Source organism: Pistacia vera, unplaced genomic scaffold, assembly GCF_008641045.1.
Source record: "Pistacia vera cultivar Batoury unplaced genomic scaffold, PisVer_v2 Contig603, whole genome shotgun sequence".
Lineage (NCBI taxonomy): Eukaryota > Viridiplantae > Streptophyta > Magnoliopsida > Sapindales > Anacardiaceae > Pistacia > Pistacia vera.
Genome location: NW_022196450.1, coordinates 648,110 through 666,409, shown reverse-complemented (window position 1 = coordinate 666,409; position 18,300 = coordinate 648,110). Strand labels below are relative to the sequence as shown.

The 18,300-nt window shown below is 34.8% G+C and overlaps 2 protein-coding genes across 2 annotated transcripts; one reads left to right on the top strand and one right to left on the bottom strand.

Annotated features, from left to right (window-relative positions):
* Positions 1-2,518: 2,518 nt before the first annotated feature.
* On the top strand, positions 2,519-7,353 carry LOC116110505 (microtubule-associated protein TORTIFOLIA1). The gene is made up of 6 exons (XM_031396715.1): positions 2,519-3,490; positions 4,035-4,226; positions 4,677-4,776; positions 4,873-5,492; positions 5,581-6,459; positions 7,151-7,353. Exons 1-6 carry the CDS (start codon positions 2,792-2,794, stop codon positions 7,346-7,348), a joined length of 2,688 nt encoding a protein of 895 aa, XP_031252575.1. The 5' UTR covers positions 2,519-2,791; the 3' UTR covers positions 7,349-7,353.
* Positions 7,354-7,879: 526 nt separating this feature from the next.
* LOC116110491 (DNA polymerase I B, chloroplastic/mitochondrial) lies at positions 7,880-16,820 on the bottom strand. The gene is made up of 12 exons (XM_031396704.1): positions 16,466-16,820; positions 14,209-15,061; positions 13,900-14,088; positions 12,502-13,181; positions 11,776-12,214; positions 10,897-10,992; positions 10,282-10,374; positions 10,018-10,212; positions 9,132-9,224; positions 8,824-9,036; positions 8,635-8,724; positions 7,880-8,418 (listed from the first exon to the last, which is right to left on the bottom strand). Exons 1-12 carry the CDS (start codon positions 16,567-16,569, stop codon positions 8,257-8,259), a joined length of 3,207 nt encoding a protein of 1,068 aa, XP_031252564.1. The 5' UTR covers positions 16,570-16,820; the 3' UTR covers positions 7,880-8,256.
* Positions 16,821-18,300: the final 1,480 nt, after the last annotated feature.

Sequence of the window (18,300 nt, the reverse complement as noted above, 5' to 3'; positions counted from 1 at the left end):
TTTTATTATTTTAGATAGGATTTTGGGAATAATATTGGGTTATTGAATAGAGGAGTACTACGAGATAAAATTTAAAAATTTATAAAAAAAAACCCCTAGGTTTGCTAATTTAATTAAACACCCCAATATATAAAAATTTTGTAAAATGAAAAAAACACCCCCACCGCCCATAGTGCCAGATTCCGGCCACCACCGTCAAAATCTGATCGAAAAATGTCATTACAACGCAGACTGGTCGGATCTGGCAGGTAGGACATCGATATGACCTTTTTCAGTTAGATCCACAACGGATTTAGTAAAAAAAGGCTTAGATCTATGGCCAGATCTAGTTGTCGATGGCCGAAAAAATCCAGATCTTGGCCATCGTTGACGATCAAATCAATGAATTACCGGCCAGTTTCGGTCGATCGTTTGTAGGCCGTTGTGACAGATTTTGGCTACCACCAATAGTGGTTGCCGGAATCTGGCAAATATGGGTGAGTGGGGGTGTTTTTGTTAATTTTAATTTTTTTGAGGGTATTTAATGAAATTAATAAACTTAAGAGGTCTAAAAATAATAAAAAATATACTAATATTTTTCAAATAACAAAAATAACAATATTTGAGGAATATGATTAGGAATATGGGTAGAAACGCACCCCATTTTTCATGTGATTGACATTAATAAGTTGTCATACTTCCTATCACTCTATTATCTTTGGGCTCTGAATCATAGGTGGGCCGGATTGGGCCTTATTGGAGCTACTTTCTAAGTACACCCAACTTGGACAGCAGTAGTTGAAATACAACTTCATTTATTATACTAACTCCTTTATCAAATCTTATATATAAAAAGGATCTTTAACAAATCTTAGTGGATATCTAGAATTTTTTGTTTCAAGTATTTTTTAATAATTAATAATTTTAAAAAATTATAAAATTTGGAAGAAATTAAATAAAATTTCAATTTATTACACCAGGTTTCAAAAACCATTGTTAGTCAATCAGATTCATGATTTAAAAATAATGCTATTTAAACATAATTCAAATTTTGGGGAGAACGACATTTTGTCACCCAAGGTTTGACGAAATGACGCTTTCCCACTATTCAAGTTTAAAAATGACACTTTCTCATTATTCGTTAGGTTTTATGTTTTCTGTTAATATTTTATTGAAAAGACAAAAGTACCCTTAAAATTTTGACTTTATAAATTTTTAATTACCTAAAATATCAAAAAAGAAAAAATAGTTAGTCCCACCTAAAAAGTTAAAAGCAATGTTATCAAATTGTTTAAAGTTAAATGATCTTAATTTTTATTTATTTATAATGTTATCAATATCTCATCACTATTATTCAATAATTTATTGAATTTATAATGTTTTTCGTAATATAATGTTTTTCGTTTTTCCTAATTAATATAAAAAATCAATATTCCTAATTATTTAAATAAACAAAGAAAAAAAAAAGTATCTTTAAACTTGAACTAATAAATAATCGAATAAAGACTTTGACTTAATTAAATTTTAGTTTATAATAAACTAATTAAAAAATAAACTATTTAAGGGTATTTTCGTATTTTCATTTTTCAGCCAAATATTAACAAAAAACACTAACATAACTTGACGAGGGGTGGGAAAGTATCATTTTAAAACTTGATAGGTGGGAAAGTGTCATTTCATCAAACCTTGGGTGTGACAATAACGTTCTCCCCAAATTTTGAGTTGTATTTGAATATTTAAAAATATATTTAATATAATATTTAAAAAACCGTTTGAAATAAAATGTTGTTGGAAAACTATGAAAACGACTTTTAATCATTTTTAAATTTTACAATATAATTATTAAGATTATATTTAAAAACTGTTTTTGAAAACAATTCAACTCGTTTCTATTCACATCATCTTGTCAGTTTGTGGATCCATTATTTTTAAAAATAAAAACTGAAATTAAATTCTATATTAAACATGTACTTTTTTTTAATTCTAATAAATATTTAATGAAAAAAATAAAACAAAAATCATAAACGTGGAATCCACACAACCAATAATCAATCCACAAGATATTTAAAAGACTGAAATCATTGAAATAAAAACACTAAACCAACCAAAAAATCTTCTAAAATTAATTAATAAATTCTAACAAAAAACATAATATTCATACCCACCTCCACCTCCACCTCCACCTCTTTTCATTTTTATAATTTCTTCACCTCTAATCCTCCATGGGCTCACAGGTCCCACTAGTATATAACTGGGCGCCCACTACCCATCTGATCTTCATCATCTAATGACAGGTCACCCATATCAACGGCCATGATCACTTCATCTCCTCCCCATCCGCCCTACACAAATCAAGGGCTCCAGTTGTCTATTCCAATTCTTATTTGGTCAACCTAATTTCACCAAATTCACAAATCACAACAAATTATATATTATTAGTTTATTACCCTTTAATTAAATAGTTACTATTTATTAAATTAATTATTTAGGTAAAAAAAGGGATTAAAAGATCTATCTGGTATTTATTCAAATAAAAAAGACGCCATTTCTGCTGGAGTTTTCCCTCACTCTCAAGAGTAACAGTAACAGATCTCAATTCATTCACACATTCCCCACCTTCAAGCCTTGGCTTTCACTCAATCTCCTTCATCATTCTCTTTCTCTTTCTCTCTCTGCATTTTCATCTCTAAAACTTCCTTTCTTCTATGTCACATTCTCATTCACGTTCTTCATTTCTCTCTCAACTTCTCTTAACTTGTTACAATTAAACCCCATTTCTTCAAATTTATGTAACAAACAAAACTAACCCAAAATGAGTTCTCAACCCTCTACCAAATCAGCCGCAAAACCCTCAAAACCCACATCCCAAACCCAGCAAAACTCTTCCAGATCCTCTTCTTTGTCTTCCCACTTGGCCATGGTTGAACTTAAGCAGAAAATCCTCACCTCTCTCTCTAAACTGGCCGATCGAGATACTCACCAAATCGCCATTGAAGATCTTGAGAAGACCATTCAAACCCTCTCCCAGGACTCCCTTCCCATGCTCTTGAACTGTCTCTATGAGTCCTCTAATGACCCCAAGCCGGCTGTGAAAAAAGAGTCGTTAAGACTTCTGGGTCTTGTTTGTGAGTTGCATACTGATTTAAGTTCTACTCATGTTACTAAGATTATTTCCCACATTGTTAAGAGGTTGAAAGACAGTGATTCTGGGGTGAAGGACTCGTGTCGCGACGCGATTGGGTCCTTATCTAAGCTGTACTTGAATGGGAAGGAGGAGAATAGTGGAAGTGTTGTTACGTTGTTTGTGAAGCCTTTGTTTGATGCAATGAATGAGCAGAACAAAGGGGTGCAATCTGGTGCGTCTATGTGTATGGCTAAGATGGTGGAAAGTGCTTCGGACCCACCTGTTGCTGCGTTTCAGAAGCTTTGTCCTAGGATTTGTAAGTTGTTGAATAATCAGAATTTCGTGGCCAAGGCTTCTCTTTTGCCTGTTGTGGGGAGTTTGTCTCAGGTTTGCGCTTAATTTTGTGGTTTATTGATTGATTTATTTTGGAGTTTATTAGTTTTGGCAATGTAGATTGTGTTTTGAACTCTTTGGTTGTCTGTTTATTTGTATTGATATTTCACATTGTGTGTTTTAGCATGGTATGGTTGATATGCGAGGCCAGTTTGAGGAGTAATTTTGTTGCTTATCGACTGATTTATTTTGGGGTTATTAGTTTTAGCAATTATGTTTTTTATTGGTTTGTTGTGTGGTTTTTTGTATTGGCATCGGACATCTTGTTTTATATGATGGTATGGTTGATATTTGAGGTCACTTTGATTGATGAGAAAAGGGTTGTGATTCGAGTTTCTGTTGCATTTGATGAGAAAAATTTGAGGACATTGTGTCGGTTTATAAGTACTCAAAATTTGTAACTCACCTTTTTAATAATAGTGCAGATTGGATATTCTACATGCAGTGGAAGTATGAACTAGCTAGTGAAATTTTCATATGGCTTAAGATTTCCCTAAGGAGCAATGTCAGGGATGTAAAAGTTTATTACTTGTTGCAGGTGGGAGCTATTGGACAACAGAGCGTGGAACCATTGCTGCAAAGTATTCATGAGTGTCTTGCGAGTACAGATTGGGCTACACGTAAGGCAGCAGCTGATGCTCTAAGTGCTTTGGCAATGCATTCAAGCAAATTGGTTACAGATGGAGCTTCTTCCACACTAACAGTGCTTGAAGCTTGCCGATTTGACAAGGTAGCTTCTCAAGATGCTTCTCTTCTGTCAATGATTTTATTTTTACACTTTTTTTATTCCTTGAATTTTTTTCTTTTGATCTTTCTCTTATGTCTAGGTACACTGTTATGTAAATCCAATATTTTTGAAAGTTGATCACTCAACCCATCATTTTTTAATTGGACATCAACACATTGTCTTGTCGATACTCAATAGTTGGGGCAAGGAAACAAATTGGGAAAAAGAGTAATATTTGGGATCATTTGTTCAGATTATTAATAGTTTTTTTTTTTTTTTTTAAAAAAGAAAAATTTCTAGAGAGAATATCCTACGTTAGAATTTGGCAATGTTAATGTTTGTAATGTTTGAGAGTTTACTTAAAAGAATTTAGAGAATAGGTTTACATTAGGTGGGAAGCTTTCTTTGGGATAACCATTGTGTTCAATTAATTACTTATTAGTGGCTTCGCAGATAAAACCTGTCAGGGATAGTATGACAGAGGCATTGCAGTTATGGAAGAAGATTGCAGGAAAAGGAGATGCAGGGTCAGATGACCAGAAAGCTTCTCATGGTAAGCTTGTCAGTAATATTTCCCTTCCTAAATGATTCTTCAAAATCTAATTTTGTCTATCTCACTGAATCATTATCTTTATAACTAATGTTACAGATGGTGACACTCCTGCATCAGCTGAGGACTCAAAAAATTCAAATCCTAGTGACAGGAGATTAGAGCCATCGGCCAAAGGTCCATCTAATGGTTTGTCCCCTACTGCAGGTTCTCTTTCTAAAGGCAAAGGTGGAAGCATTTCAGACAAAGCAGTTGTAATTTTAAAGAAGAAAGCGCCTGCCTTAACTGACAAAGTGCTAAACCCAGAATTTTTTCAGAAACTTGAGACTAGGGGTTCGGGTGATTTGCCAGTTGAAGTAGTCCTTCCTCGTAGATTTCAAAACTTTTTAAACTCAAACAATGTGGAAGAATTAGGACCAAATGATTTGGATTCAAGGGGAAGACCTAATCGCATAGGTAACATGTCAGATGACTTTTCTGGGTCTCTTAATAGTAAACATCGAAGCATTGACAGAGGAACTGCTGGTGTAAGTGGAAAAGACCTGAAAATGAGGGCATCTGATGTTGAAAGAGAGTCGTCTGGCAATCGTGCTGGTTTTTCTAAAACTGATGGCCAATCTGAAGGATCCTTCATTAACAACAAAGGGAATTGGTTGGCTATCCAGAGGCAGTTAATGCTACTGGAGAGACAGCAAGGTCATCTTATGAACATGTTGCAGGTATTGTTGAATTTCTCATCAAGGAAATGGCTTCTTTACAATTTTTGATGATTTGTACGAATCATTAGATGATTAACTTATATTGCAGGATTTCATGGGTGGGTCTCATAATAGCATGGTAACTTTGGAGAACAGAGTTAGGGGCCTTGAGAGAATTGTTGAAGACATGGCACGGGATTTGTCAATATCATCTGGTCGGAGAGGGGGTAATTTTGCAATGGGGTTTGAGGGATCTGCTAATAGACCCTCAGGCAAGTACAATGGCTTCACTGAGTACCCCAGTGCTAAGTACAATGGGCGGGTTCCATTTGGGGAAAGATTTGCTCAATCAGATGGCCTTTCTGCTGGTAACAGGGCCAGTAGGGGCAATTCTTGGAGATCTGACATTTCTGATGCTTGGGATTTTCCGGCTTATGGTACTTCCAGAAATGGACAGGTTGGTTCTAGGAGAGCTCCAGGTGGTGGTCCCATTGATGGCAGATCACCTAAAGCAGAACATGAGAGTGATCAGGCTGGCAGTAGGAGAGCTTGGGATAAAGGGGGTGGACCTATTAGGCTTGGTGAGGGACCTTCTGCAAGAAGTGTTTGGCAAGCCTCAAAAGATGAAGCTACCTTGGAAGCCATTCGGGTGGCTGGGGAGGACAGTGGAGCGTCTAGGTCGGCCAGGGTGGCTATTCCTGAAATGACTGCAGAAGCAATGGGAGGTGATAATATTGGGCAAGAGAGGGACCCAATCTGGACTTCATGGACTAATGCAATGGATGCCCTTCAAGCAGGTGACATGGATACAGCTTATGCCGAAGTTGTATCTACTGGGGACGATTTTTTGCTTGTGAAGCTAATGGACAGATCGGGACCTGTAGTTGACCAACTCTCAAATGAGATAGCAAATGAGGTCTTTCATGCTATTGGGCAGTTTTTACTAGAGCAGAACTTGTTTGACATTTGTTTGTCTTGGATTCAACAGGTATGAGCTTTCGTTAACATCCATTTTTCATGTAAGCTGCTCAAATTTGTCAATTTCTGTCTCTTACACGCATTTCATGACTTTCTAGTTTAATTTGGGGAGCTGGGTAATGTGCATTTAGGAAATGAATATTTTCACACTTTTAAGATGATGAAACTGGTTTACCATCAATTGTTGGCATAGTGAATCCTTTTCTTTTAATCAAAATGCAATTGTCCAACTAGTTTTCTAAAGCATGAAATTGTGGATTCCATTTCTGTTTTTTATTTTATTGAATCTACTTGGAGAAATTGGTGAATTTTTTGAGGAATAGCCTAGTGTAATTAATTAACCTTAGCTGGAATATATACATATGGATGTAAGATTTGCTATAGACTACTTTCCTTATTGGTAATATATAACAATATCACCATTTGTAAGCCTTACGTACGATGTGATCTTGTCTAGGCAGAATTTGTTAATGAACATTTGTGTTAAGGAAAATGAAGGACCTACAGTTACATTCTTGGTCTGATACGATTTGTTATAGGCTATTTTCCTTATTGGGTGATATTTACATCTTTGTTTACTCTTCTTCCTTCTTGTTTATATTTTCTTCTTAGAAATGATATGCTCTGCTACATCTAGAATACGTTCTTCATCGGTATTTGCCTAAGCATACCCTTTTTTTAATTTTTGCTGTGTTGTTTAGTTGGTAGAAATAGTGCTGGAAAATGGACCCGATGTCTTCGGCATTCCGATGGAACTGAAGAAGGAGCTTTTGTTGAATTTACATGAAGCTTCTTCCGAAATGGACCCACCTGAAGAATGGGAAGGTGTGGCACCTGACCAACTTTTGTTGCAGTTGGCATCAGCCTGGGGAATTGAACTGCAACAGTTTGAGAAGTAGTTAGCTGAAAAGGCTATTGGTTGTGGGACTGGGATTCTGCATCAGTTAAATGGTAATTAAAAGAGTGTAAGATTTTAGACGGACATGCAAGTTTAGCATTGTGCATCAATATGTTGATTGATTTATTTTGGAATGATTTGTTTGTCATTCTTATGTTAATCCGTTCTATGGAAGATCATGCTTTTCATTCGACGTGCTTATGAGTTTTGAAGAAAATAATCAAAATATAGACTAGAAGGATGAAGTAACAAAGTTTCCTTTAAAGTGTAGCTTAAAATTGCAATCATTCCATCCATTAGAAACCATTTGTCAAATACCCAAGTTTTTATATATCTAAATGTGGAGACTTGTTAAAGATGAAGCCCTGTTACATGTTACTATATGCAATTGATAATTGTAAATTGTTTTGCCTCATCTATTTTGGTTTGAATTAGAAATGCCAATCTGTGAATGCAGGGTGCAACATGCAAAGCAAAGCCAAGTCTAATGTGAGCTTGAATATGTAGGCTAAACTAAAAATAGAACTGAATAGAAAGTAAAAGAATCAGGTTGTAATTTCATTTCTTACAATAAAATACAGAACTTTCTTATGAGGGCCACTCTTAGAAATACAAAACATCTACTATACACAATGTTACAATTCCCTCCTGTGCTATCACCTTGATCATGATTCTTACAAAACATGCAACCAAAGGATCAAAGCATACTCTCACAAGTCACATCCCTGCACTTGGCCATGCCATTACCAAACACATCATCATCAGGGAAGAAAATTTTGAATCAAAAGCCAATATGTTAGCAGATTCCCTAAGCAACAAAATTTAGGGAAGTAGTTTTAGTGATTGGACCAGCTTAGAAAACCTATACATTTTCACCCTAATCCATTCCCATTCTCGCATATGGACCATCTATTTGGCAGAGTACCAGTTTTGAGCACACTTAGCGTCGACGTTCAGATCAACTCTAAGAATATTCTTCCCATTGAAGGGTTTCGACATGCACTCGACAACTATGGCCTTGGCAACTTCAGCCGATTCACTTGGACCTTCTAAGATTACTTCATCATGAACCTGCTCAACAGTAATCAGTTTCCAACATTTAGACCATTGGATAAAATTTCCACATGAAATCTATTCCGCAAGAACTGGAAATCAACTAGTATTGAGTCTGGAGGTCCACATATAATTGGATGCCACTAAATCTCAGAATCATAATACTTATAGAACAAAACACCAAGTCGCAATCACAGAGAAAGAAAAGAAACAAAACAAGGACATGGATTAAACCTGTAAAAGCAGCTTCCATCCAAGCTCTTTCAACTGTGCATTCTTTGATATTTCTAACATGGCACACATGGCAACATCAGCAGCACTACCCTGTGGAAATGAATAAAGTTATGAGAGAGAGAGGGGGGGGGAGAGAGAGAGAGAGAGAGAGAGAGAGGAACTTTAAGTGCAGGGACAAAAAGAGAGAACCTGGACTGGTGTATTAATAGCAGCCCGTTCAATATGATTTCTTTGTGAACGTGTAATAGATTTAAATGATGGGAAATGGCGAGCCCGTCCTAGCAATGTATAAACACATCCATCTTTACGGGCTTCTTTTTTACGAGCCTCTTGCCATTTGAGCACTTCTTTTCTGTCACTATACCAGAGATCAACTGTTTCCCGAGCTTCCTCAACAGAAACCTGGGTATAAAGATGGCAGCCATCATGTCTTTGGATTAACTTATTCAATTCAAATCAAGAAGAACCACTAATTTGGGTCAAACAGACAAGCATACCTTCCAATCCCGAGCAAGGCCCAATGGAGTTTTTCCGTATGCAATGGAAAAGTTAAGCATTTTTGCTTTTCTTCTTTCAGAACCAAAGGCATCCTGAGATGTAAGTTCACAATTTCAGATGGAATCAACAACTATTATCAAGTATTTTTACTACTTTCTTGGCAAAATAATGGTTACACAGATTTCGATATTAACTATAATGTTCTTTAGCACATTTAAACATAAAAGGATTAAGAAGGCCGAGATAAGAAAATAAAGAGAGAAAAGTCCAACTGTCAAACCATAAAAATCAAAGAAAAATTAATTCCTACGTTACAAAAAGATATTATCACGCCTGAATCGATGATGCTGATGCATACTCATCAAATTACCAAAGATAAGCTAATCACGATAGAAACTGAACAAGAATATATAATGAATCTCTCACTGTCTATCTCTCCCTCTAATTCACTAATATCTGAACTACCTAGCGAATTAATCTTTTTTTATAATTTTTTTTTTTTGGTACGTAGCCAATTTATCTTTTAAGCAAATTTCAGTTCCTTTTTATACTTTTTCTTTATAAGCTATTACCAATGCAAATGTACTTTCTCATTGTTGTCCAAAATCATTGTACTAACAACACATGCCATATTTTTGAGAAAGCCTTACATAGCACATTCTGATGCTAAGATTTTATTTTATCTCACCAATTGATCCTTTTGGGTCAATCCTCTTCTCCACAAAGGAAAAAGGAAATGGTGTGGTAGTTCATTAAAATATTAATTAAAAAGAATCATATAAATAAAAACTAGTGAAATCAAATGTTAGCTGCATGACAACACTGATTCTGGTTCCATCATTTGAAATGTATAATCACTACAACATCACATATAATCAAGTCTACCTTTAATAATGGGACTGGGGGTTTATCTTCACCAGGTTGAGGATGCCACTCAAGAAGCACTTGCTTCGTTTCAACGGCATTACGGATATGTTGGTACATATTCATCGCAGTTCTTGAATGGAAATCTCCACCAGCTTCAAAGGCATCCAACATGCTCTCACAATTAGCAAGATGCGCAAGAATTCGAAGTTCCAGCTGTTACATGAAAAACAATTTCAACAACAGAAACTTCAATGAAACAGCGACATAATTTAATCAACTTACCTGCCCATAATCAGCAACGATAAGAGAGTTTCCAGGTGCAGCTATGAATGCTTGACGGATCTTATAGCGGTCCTTCTCCAGAGCAGGCTGATTCTGATATACAAAAATGAAGAAAATTAACAATCAATAATTTCTATTCCATTTGGTAAAAGAGAGAGAAAAAAAAAATGATAACTTTTCCTCATATTATTGGCTTCTAATATCATAAAATATAAATACTGAAAAATTCAATCCATACTACACTCAGACCCATCAGACCTCCTCACACTGTGGATCCCAGATGGATAACTTCAACAAGATAGCAAAGGCACTTATGGAATTGAAAATTTCAATCACTCAAGTCTCATAAAATTTTGACATTATCTTATGCACTTGATTACAAAGCTTTCCTATCAATAAGTCTCCAGGGGGCTTTAATTATCTAAGAAGCAAAGCTGCGAATATACTTGCTTGACCATTAAGGTCCCGTTTTCATTCAAAGCTGTGGACCAAAAGTGACTGTCACCACCAACAAAGTTGATGCTACTCAATTTCTTTTGTACTAAAGTTCTTATTTTCAAGAAATGATCATATTTATTGAGATATTGCTTTTACAAATGACCAAGAAAAATTAACCTGCAAATTTGGCCTCCTAGCTGACAAGCGCCCCGTTTCTGTGTTGATATTTAGTGAACAATGTACTCGCCCATTCTTGCCAGATACATTACTGCCCTGTGATAGAAAAATACAATAGCATTAGAAAGTATCTTATGAACTTGATGATGCAAAGCTGAAGGAAGAACCAAGAAATGCTATTCTAAAGCAGGGAAAAAACAACAACATATTGATGTTTAAATAGAGTCAATCTTGTGGACAGAGAGGATTGCCTCTAAAGGTTGCATGTTTTCTCCTTCTCCAGATCCAGCTAAATGATCCAAATTAAAGGGTTTTATTTCAGCCAAACTAAGTATGTACAGTGCTAGACCACATCTTATACTTCATAGATCCTATCTAGAGAAGGACAAAATGAAAATAAACTTAAACTAAGAATATGTGATAGTAGACCAAATCTTATAATTCATAAGACCATTAGAAATACATTGAGTATGCTAACCACAAAAGAATTGAGAATGATGGAAGATGGATACGAAGCATATGAAAAAGATGAGATTCACAATAGAATGGTGGCACTAATAGTAACTCCTAGTGCAACCAATAGAAAACCTATAAGAAATCCATGATATGTTATAAATCGGTCGCAGTATGTAACACAAAATGCTGCAAAGTAAATATGCATCATGTGACAAAATGACTCCTTATTAAGGTTTTAAGGCTTCCATCATTTCCTTTATGATTAATTGTAGATAGGCAAAGAACTGATAGAATATTGAAGTATAGCCGGAGACATAAAACTAGCATGGGGCACATGGTAAAATTTCTACCATGCAAGTTCTATATTGAAGCAAAAATGACGATCAACAAGCATCATCAATAAAACAAGGCCACAGCATTCACCTGCAAGGGGAGGATGAAGTTGGATATCAATGAGTCAATAGAGCAAACTTCACACAAAGAAGCAATGGCATGGCAAGCATCCCTTGCCTCTTCCTCTGTAGCAAAAGTTTTTTCTTGTGCAAGTGTCTTGATTGCTTCTGATTCTTCATCCGCTCCTGTCTCTGCAGCATTTTCAGCATTATCATCTAAGAGCAAGTCATTAGACTCATCCACAAAATCATATTGTGCCGAAATGTTCCCAGCTAAGGTCTTCAAAGCGTCACCACTAACTGAAGGCCAACCAGTGGCTGTATACATCTCCGTGGGCAATTTAACACCAATGCTATGGAGCTTGATATTTCGAAATTTTGTTGGAGCTTTCTTGCCTTCTTCAATTATTTTTTCAGTGTTAGGAATTTTGAAAATTCTCTCGTGTGGAAGACTCTCGCAGGGATCATTACTATAGAAGAAAGAAACAAGTTAGTTACCTGGAGCTTCCCAAGGCCCAACTAGATTAGGATGACAATATCAGAAAGCTGCAAATTTTCACTTGACATTGCTCTGGCATTTAAGTCATGTAACATCACTTTTTTTCTTTTTTAATTTCACATCCCCAAAAAAAAAAAAAAAAAAACAAAGAGAGAGAGATTATCATCATGAAAAGCATTTAAGCCTTTCATTACACACTAAAAAAGAAGTTGAAACGGATGTTCCCATGTAACTACACAGGAGATATTTGATTTTTACCAGTTTTCGGTGCCACCAAATAAGAGTTGGCGCAGTTGTGCATCACTTCCCACATTCATATACTTGGCATCAGGACAATACTTAATTGCCCAATTTCGAAATCTGTTAACAGCATCCTCTTGCTCTGCCTTCGCTACCTTCTCAATCTCAGCAAGATATGGTCTATCAACCAACATACCTTCGGTTTCCATTTTAATCAGAATCTCACCAAATGGTTGCCAGTATTTCTGATAGAAGTCAAACATGGTTTCTCCTTGTACAAGTTTCCCATCAAGTTTCCAGTACATCTTCGACAGTTTGTTCTGCAAGCTCTCATAAAGCTTTAGAGTGCTTATTGCATCTAAGGCAGAATAACAAATCCATGATTTCCGTTCTTCTCTCTGAAGTTCTTCAACGGGAGGGAGCGTGATCATTTTGCCTTCAGATCCATCCTTTTTCACCTTTCTCCTGCCAAAGATTGTTTTCATTGATACTTTACCAAACAAATCCTTTTCCTGGCATGATGTAACTTCAGACATGACTTTTTGATCACCTGTAAGTGCTTCAAGACTGTATCCACCCTCTGTTCTTCTTGATGAATTCCATAATCGAGCCATATGCATTGTGTCAGCGTGAAAACCTGAAACCTTCAACCCATAGTTCTCAATGACATGGTTATCAAAGCTATAGTTGTGCCAAACCTGAAGAAAATTAAGGCAATTTTGTCAGTTGAAGATTGTGCCTGAAAAATCCAGACAACATAGTTTCTCCCATTGTCTAAGTAAAAACATATGGGGCAAAACAGTCAAATTTTCAAATCAATAGTGGAAATTGGATCGTTCATCTGTAAGTTGATACTGAGACAATTAGTACAAGAAAAAGACATAGAGAACAAAGTTTCAATAAGTATGTAATTAGAAGTACAGTATTTCAATCTTTAATAAACTTATGGCATCACTTTGGGTTTGTCTCATATCAAAAGCCATCTAGAAGGGTGGGAGGATTTGAAATTCAAGATCTTCAACAAGTCCATGAACAATAATGCCTTTTCAGCACATACAGGCAAAGAACAAAAGACTTTAAGAGCAAATAATTAGTAAATACGTTCAACCCATCACTGCACCACAGACAGACAAATAAAACTAAAAATTAGCCGACTATAACTTTTGCAAATATAAGAAAATAAACAAGAGGAGCAAATTTAATAGCCAGGAATTTTCACAAATATAGCAACCTGATACAACTCCAGTTGCAGAACCCAGCACCAAAAGCTAAATGACAGGTAAAAGTAATCTAAGACATTACCACAAGCCATTTATGGACATTGCTAACCAGATGATAGTCATGCTAATCAAAAGGTGGGCAAATCATGAGGACAACAAACAGGAAATAAAAGCAGCAGGGGGAGAGTGAGTTCACCTTTTTGATGGACGGATCCTCGAAAAATGGAGCAAATTCAATCAAAAGATCCCTGCCACCATCAAGAACATCTATCCAGAGGCAGGACTTCCCATCTCCAAAATCTGCCTGTGGTCCAGAATAAATACTGAAGCATATAACCTCTCCATGATCAACAGGTGTCTCTTGCTTCACATCAATCTTGGCCACCTGTAATATGCAAACATTAGATTTATAAATGCATGCATCTAGAGAATGTAACTTAAGTAAAATGCTTCACTACTGCATTTCAAATCAGAAAACCATAAAACGAATGCAACCAATACTTACTTCAGTATCACATGCATGAACAAGGTGCCTATATTGTTGAGTAAGCATTTTAACAACTTTCTTTGCAGCAGATATATTATCAACAACCACAACATTTTTATAGATGCTAGTAAGTCTATGGCGAAGATCTTGCTGTTTTGCTTTAGTCTCCTTGGTTAAGGGGCCTTTTGAATCCGAGCTCTCTTTTGTTGAATCATCAGGTGTCTGAAGATTTACAAGGTCTAGAGCTTTATTTCTATTGCCAGTACCGTTTGGTTCAGTAAGAGCTGGCTTAGATACAGCAAGATTTTTAGAATTTAAATCATTTGCTGCAACATTTTCAGTATCTGGTAGTTCCTCAACACCGGGTTTATCCAGCACCTTATAATTCTGGGAAGTAATTTGCCTAGAACCCATGATTTCTTGAAAATATAATCTGCCTTCTGGCAAAATTCGGGCATACACTTCTGCTTTAGTCTTCTGAAGTCTTTCTATTTCTTCATCCCACTTCAGAGTGCTGGGCATATTTTTTTCAGGAACAGTTGCAGTGGAGGAAATATGAGGTCTGTGAGGACTGTTATGTCCAACCTCCTGAACTGATGTACTGCTACAATTTCTAGAAACTTGTTCTCTTCTTTTATCTACTTTTTGCCGGTTAAAAATTTCTTTTGAGGGTTTTCCTTCAAAACTATTCTGATCTCGATAGTATGGGATCATCTTAGCTGGTGAAGAATCTGTCATAAGTTTATAATACAATTTTCCCACAGAAGATGTCCTGCCATGGTAGAAGGAATGATAAAACCGAGGGTAAATACTTGACATTGTAATTTTGGGAGAGGTACCATAGGCACTCTGAATTATACAAAACTCTCTCCTGCAATTTATATCAAAGCAAACAATAAATAAAACAAAAAGGTACAACCAGCTGATACTAAATCTTGTGTTGCATGCAATGTAAGACAGAAGGGTGAACAGTATAAATATCCAAAACGTCAATAAGAATTTTGCATGGAATGCATTGCTCAAATAACTCCTGACAAACAGTAAGCATATTATATGATAGATAACATATCATAGATCCTTAATTTCAATTAATTCCCTTGATCTCACTAAATTTTGCCTTTCAACATCATCTTCAAGAAGACCTAAACATCCAATACTTACATGTGCCATTTGATTTGTATTCAGTCATTACATAATATATATTCAATACAACAGAAAAAAAACGATAGAGGGCACCATGCAAGACATATACTTCAGGAGAAGAGACAAATTACAGTTTAAATAAACCCTAAAATAAAGCTTATTTAACATTACTTACAGATACCAAACACATTTATTCTTTGCAATAATAATTAACCTGTTATATAATTCTGCGCATTTCTATAGTGTTCCAAATTAAGCTAATTATTAAAAGAATTAGAGGGCCTCAACCTTAAGAACTTTACTCATGGATATATAGCTTGAATCTAACTGAACGTTGAAAACTTGTTCAAATTACATCTTTCAATAATTTTTATTTCCTATAATTTTTTCATTTCCTTTTTCCCTGTTTTATCCATTGGTTGTGTGACCATTAGAGCATACAAGTCTAACTTCATATACATATAATAAAATCAAGCATTAATTTTTTAAATTCTAAACTTGTACTAACTACAAGCTGCATTTGCAAACTCTGCAGAGAGCAGAGTAACTTCAAATAAAGAATAAAAATAATGAAGACAAAAGTGACAAATATGAATAAATTCCAAAAGCTTCATATTAACTTATCACAAGAGAGAGAAAAAATCACCCATTAAAAAAACTACACAACACACCCATAAACAACTGTATCAAAGAATCTGAAATTACCAGATAGCAAAATTTCATAATCACAAAGAAGTTTTCTAAGACTCAAACCTCAAGAAGTGTTTAACCAAAAAACACCTCCATATAAACCCACGAAATATAGGTAAGCATTATATAAACAGTCAAATATCGCATTTAAAAGAACAAAAATCCACAAAAACACAGCAACAAACAACTGGGACGAATAATATAAATTTCCCATGCAGAAAAAACTGCATAATCACTGAAAAAAATGTTCTATACAATACTTAATATTGAGGCTTGAGTCTTAAGTATTTAAAAAAAAAAAAAAACAACAATATTAAGTATTATACAAACAGCTAAAAAAAAATCTAAAAATACAAAATGTGGGAATGAAAGAACACATAAAACCCAGAAAGAAAAAGCCATAAACCCAAAAGTACATTAAAACAGGGAGAGAAAGGTGAACCGTTTCAGGGCTTTAGAGGGAGCAAAAGCGACGAAACGAGAAGAAAGAGAAAAGGGGCAAACAGCCCCTTGAGAGGGGGCGGTGTAGGCGGCCGCCATGACCATTCTAAGGTCAGCAACTCGTGGTCTGCTTAGCAGCAGCAGCTTGTGGGTAAAGTTAGAGGTTGAAAGAGCCGTTTTGAAGGGTTTAAGAGGCAAAAACGTAAAAAAAAGGGTTTTGAGGTTGGTGTTAAGAGAGTGCGGTGATAGTGTCTGTTTGCGAGTCTGGAGCTGAAAAGCAGAAGAAACAGAGTGTGGCCATCATCAAGTGAGAGAAAGAGAGTTGAAGCGCGAGGGAAGCTGAATGAAACCCTTTCCTGAGTTTGCGCTGTTTTTTTTTTTTTTTTTTTTTAATAATTTATTTATTTATTTGAAGAAAAGAAATGGGTTGGGTTAGCTGCCAAATATTTGTCTATATCCTTGTCTTTATCATTTATTTTTAAATAATTAATTAATTCGGGAGCTCAAGGGAAATTTTATATGCATTTATGTGGCTGTAAAATTATATAATTTCCTTAATTATTGTTTCTTTCCTCTTAAATTTGCTTAATTATTGTTAGTCCTCTGAAATATATTTTTTTTTTCAGGTAATTAACCTTGAAGTGTATTTTTACTTTAATAAAAAAATTAAAAAATACAAATAAATTTTCAGCCAAGAAAAACTCATGATTTTGGTTAAAATTTAGGCTCCAAGGAAGGAAAAATTACAAATATGACATTATCTTTAAGTTCATATAGGTATACTTTTTTTATTTATTTATTTATTTATTTTTTTGTTTCACAGGTATTCGAGGGTATACCTGGCCCACCCGTATCTGGTCTAGGTATGTGTCAAAAAAAGGGTCCAAAATAATAGACCTGTATCTAATATTATTTTAAGGGAGAACAACATTTTCCCACTCAGGTTTGGCAAAAGAATTTTTCCGTCAAGTTTCAAAATGACACTTTTCCATCATTCATCAAAATCTGCCATGTGTTTCTGTTAATATTTGATTAAAAAAACAAAAATACCTTTAAATATTTGACTTTATAATTTTTTTTTTGAATTAGCCAAAAAGTAAGATATTAAAAAGTCAAAAAAAAAAATATTTAACTTCAACTAAAAAGTTAAGAGTAATATTATGAAATTGTTTAAAATTAAATAACCTTAATATTTATTTATTTATAATGTCATAAATATCTCATCACTATTATTCAATAATCTACTAATATAATGTTTTTCATTTTTACTAATTAACATAGAAAATCTTAATAGTTAATATTCCTAATTAATTAAATAAAGAAAAGAAAAAATGTATCTTTACGCTTTACTACTTGAGTAAAGGCTGTTACTTAACTAAATTTTAATTTATAATAAACTATTTAAGGGTATTTTTGTCTTTTAATCAAATATTAACAGAAAATACTAATCGAACCTGACAAAGGGTGAGAAAGTGTCATTTTGAAACTTGATGGGTGGGAAAGTGTCGTTTCACCAAATCTTGCGTGGGAAAATGTTGATCTCCCTTATTTTAATGGGTATAGGTCTACTCGTAGGTACGGTCCAAATTGTTAGGTTTAATGTTTAGGGATGAAAAAAACTAGAGTGTCTGAACCCGTCATAATTTATGCTCAAACTTGGAAGACAGGCCTCCGAGATATTATAAGAACAAAATTACAGGTAATTACCTAAAGAGTGGTGTTATTTGAGTCTCACCCAAACTCTTCTTAAGTTCCAAAATTAATTAGCAATAAATAAATTTAATTTTATTCCAAAATTACCTTTTTTCTAATTTTTTTAATCTTTTTAATTTATCT

Coding starts and splice junctions, on each gene's coding strand:
- LOC116110505 (XM_031396715.1), top strand. CDS start 2,792: ATGAGTTCTCAACCCTCTACCAAATCAGCCGCAAAACCCTCAAAACCC. Junction 4,777..4,872: donor TGACCAGAAAGCTTCTCATG/GTAAGCTTGTCA, acceptor CTAATGTTACAG/ATGGTGACACTCCTGCATCA. Junction 6,460..7,150: donor GTTTGTCTTGGATTCAACAG/GTATGAGCTTTC, acceptor TGTGTTGTTTAG/TTGGTAGAAATAGTGCTGGA.
- LOC116110491 (XM_031396704.1), bottom strand. CDS start 16,569: ATGGTCATGGCGGCCGCCTACACCGCCCCCTCTCAAGGGGCTGTTTGC. Junction 9,225..10,017: donor CCCCAGTCCCATTATTAAAG/GTAGACTTGATT, acceptor CTTACATCTCAG/GATGCCTTTGGTTCTGAAAG. Junction 8,725..8,823: donor CTATTAATACACCAGTCCAG/GTTCTCTCTTTT, acceptor TCATTTCCACAG/GGTAGTGCTGCTGATGTTGC.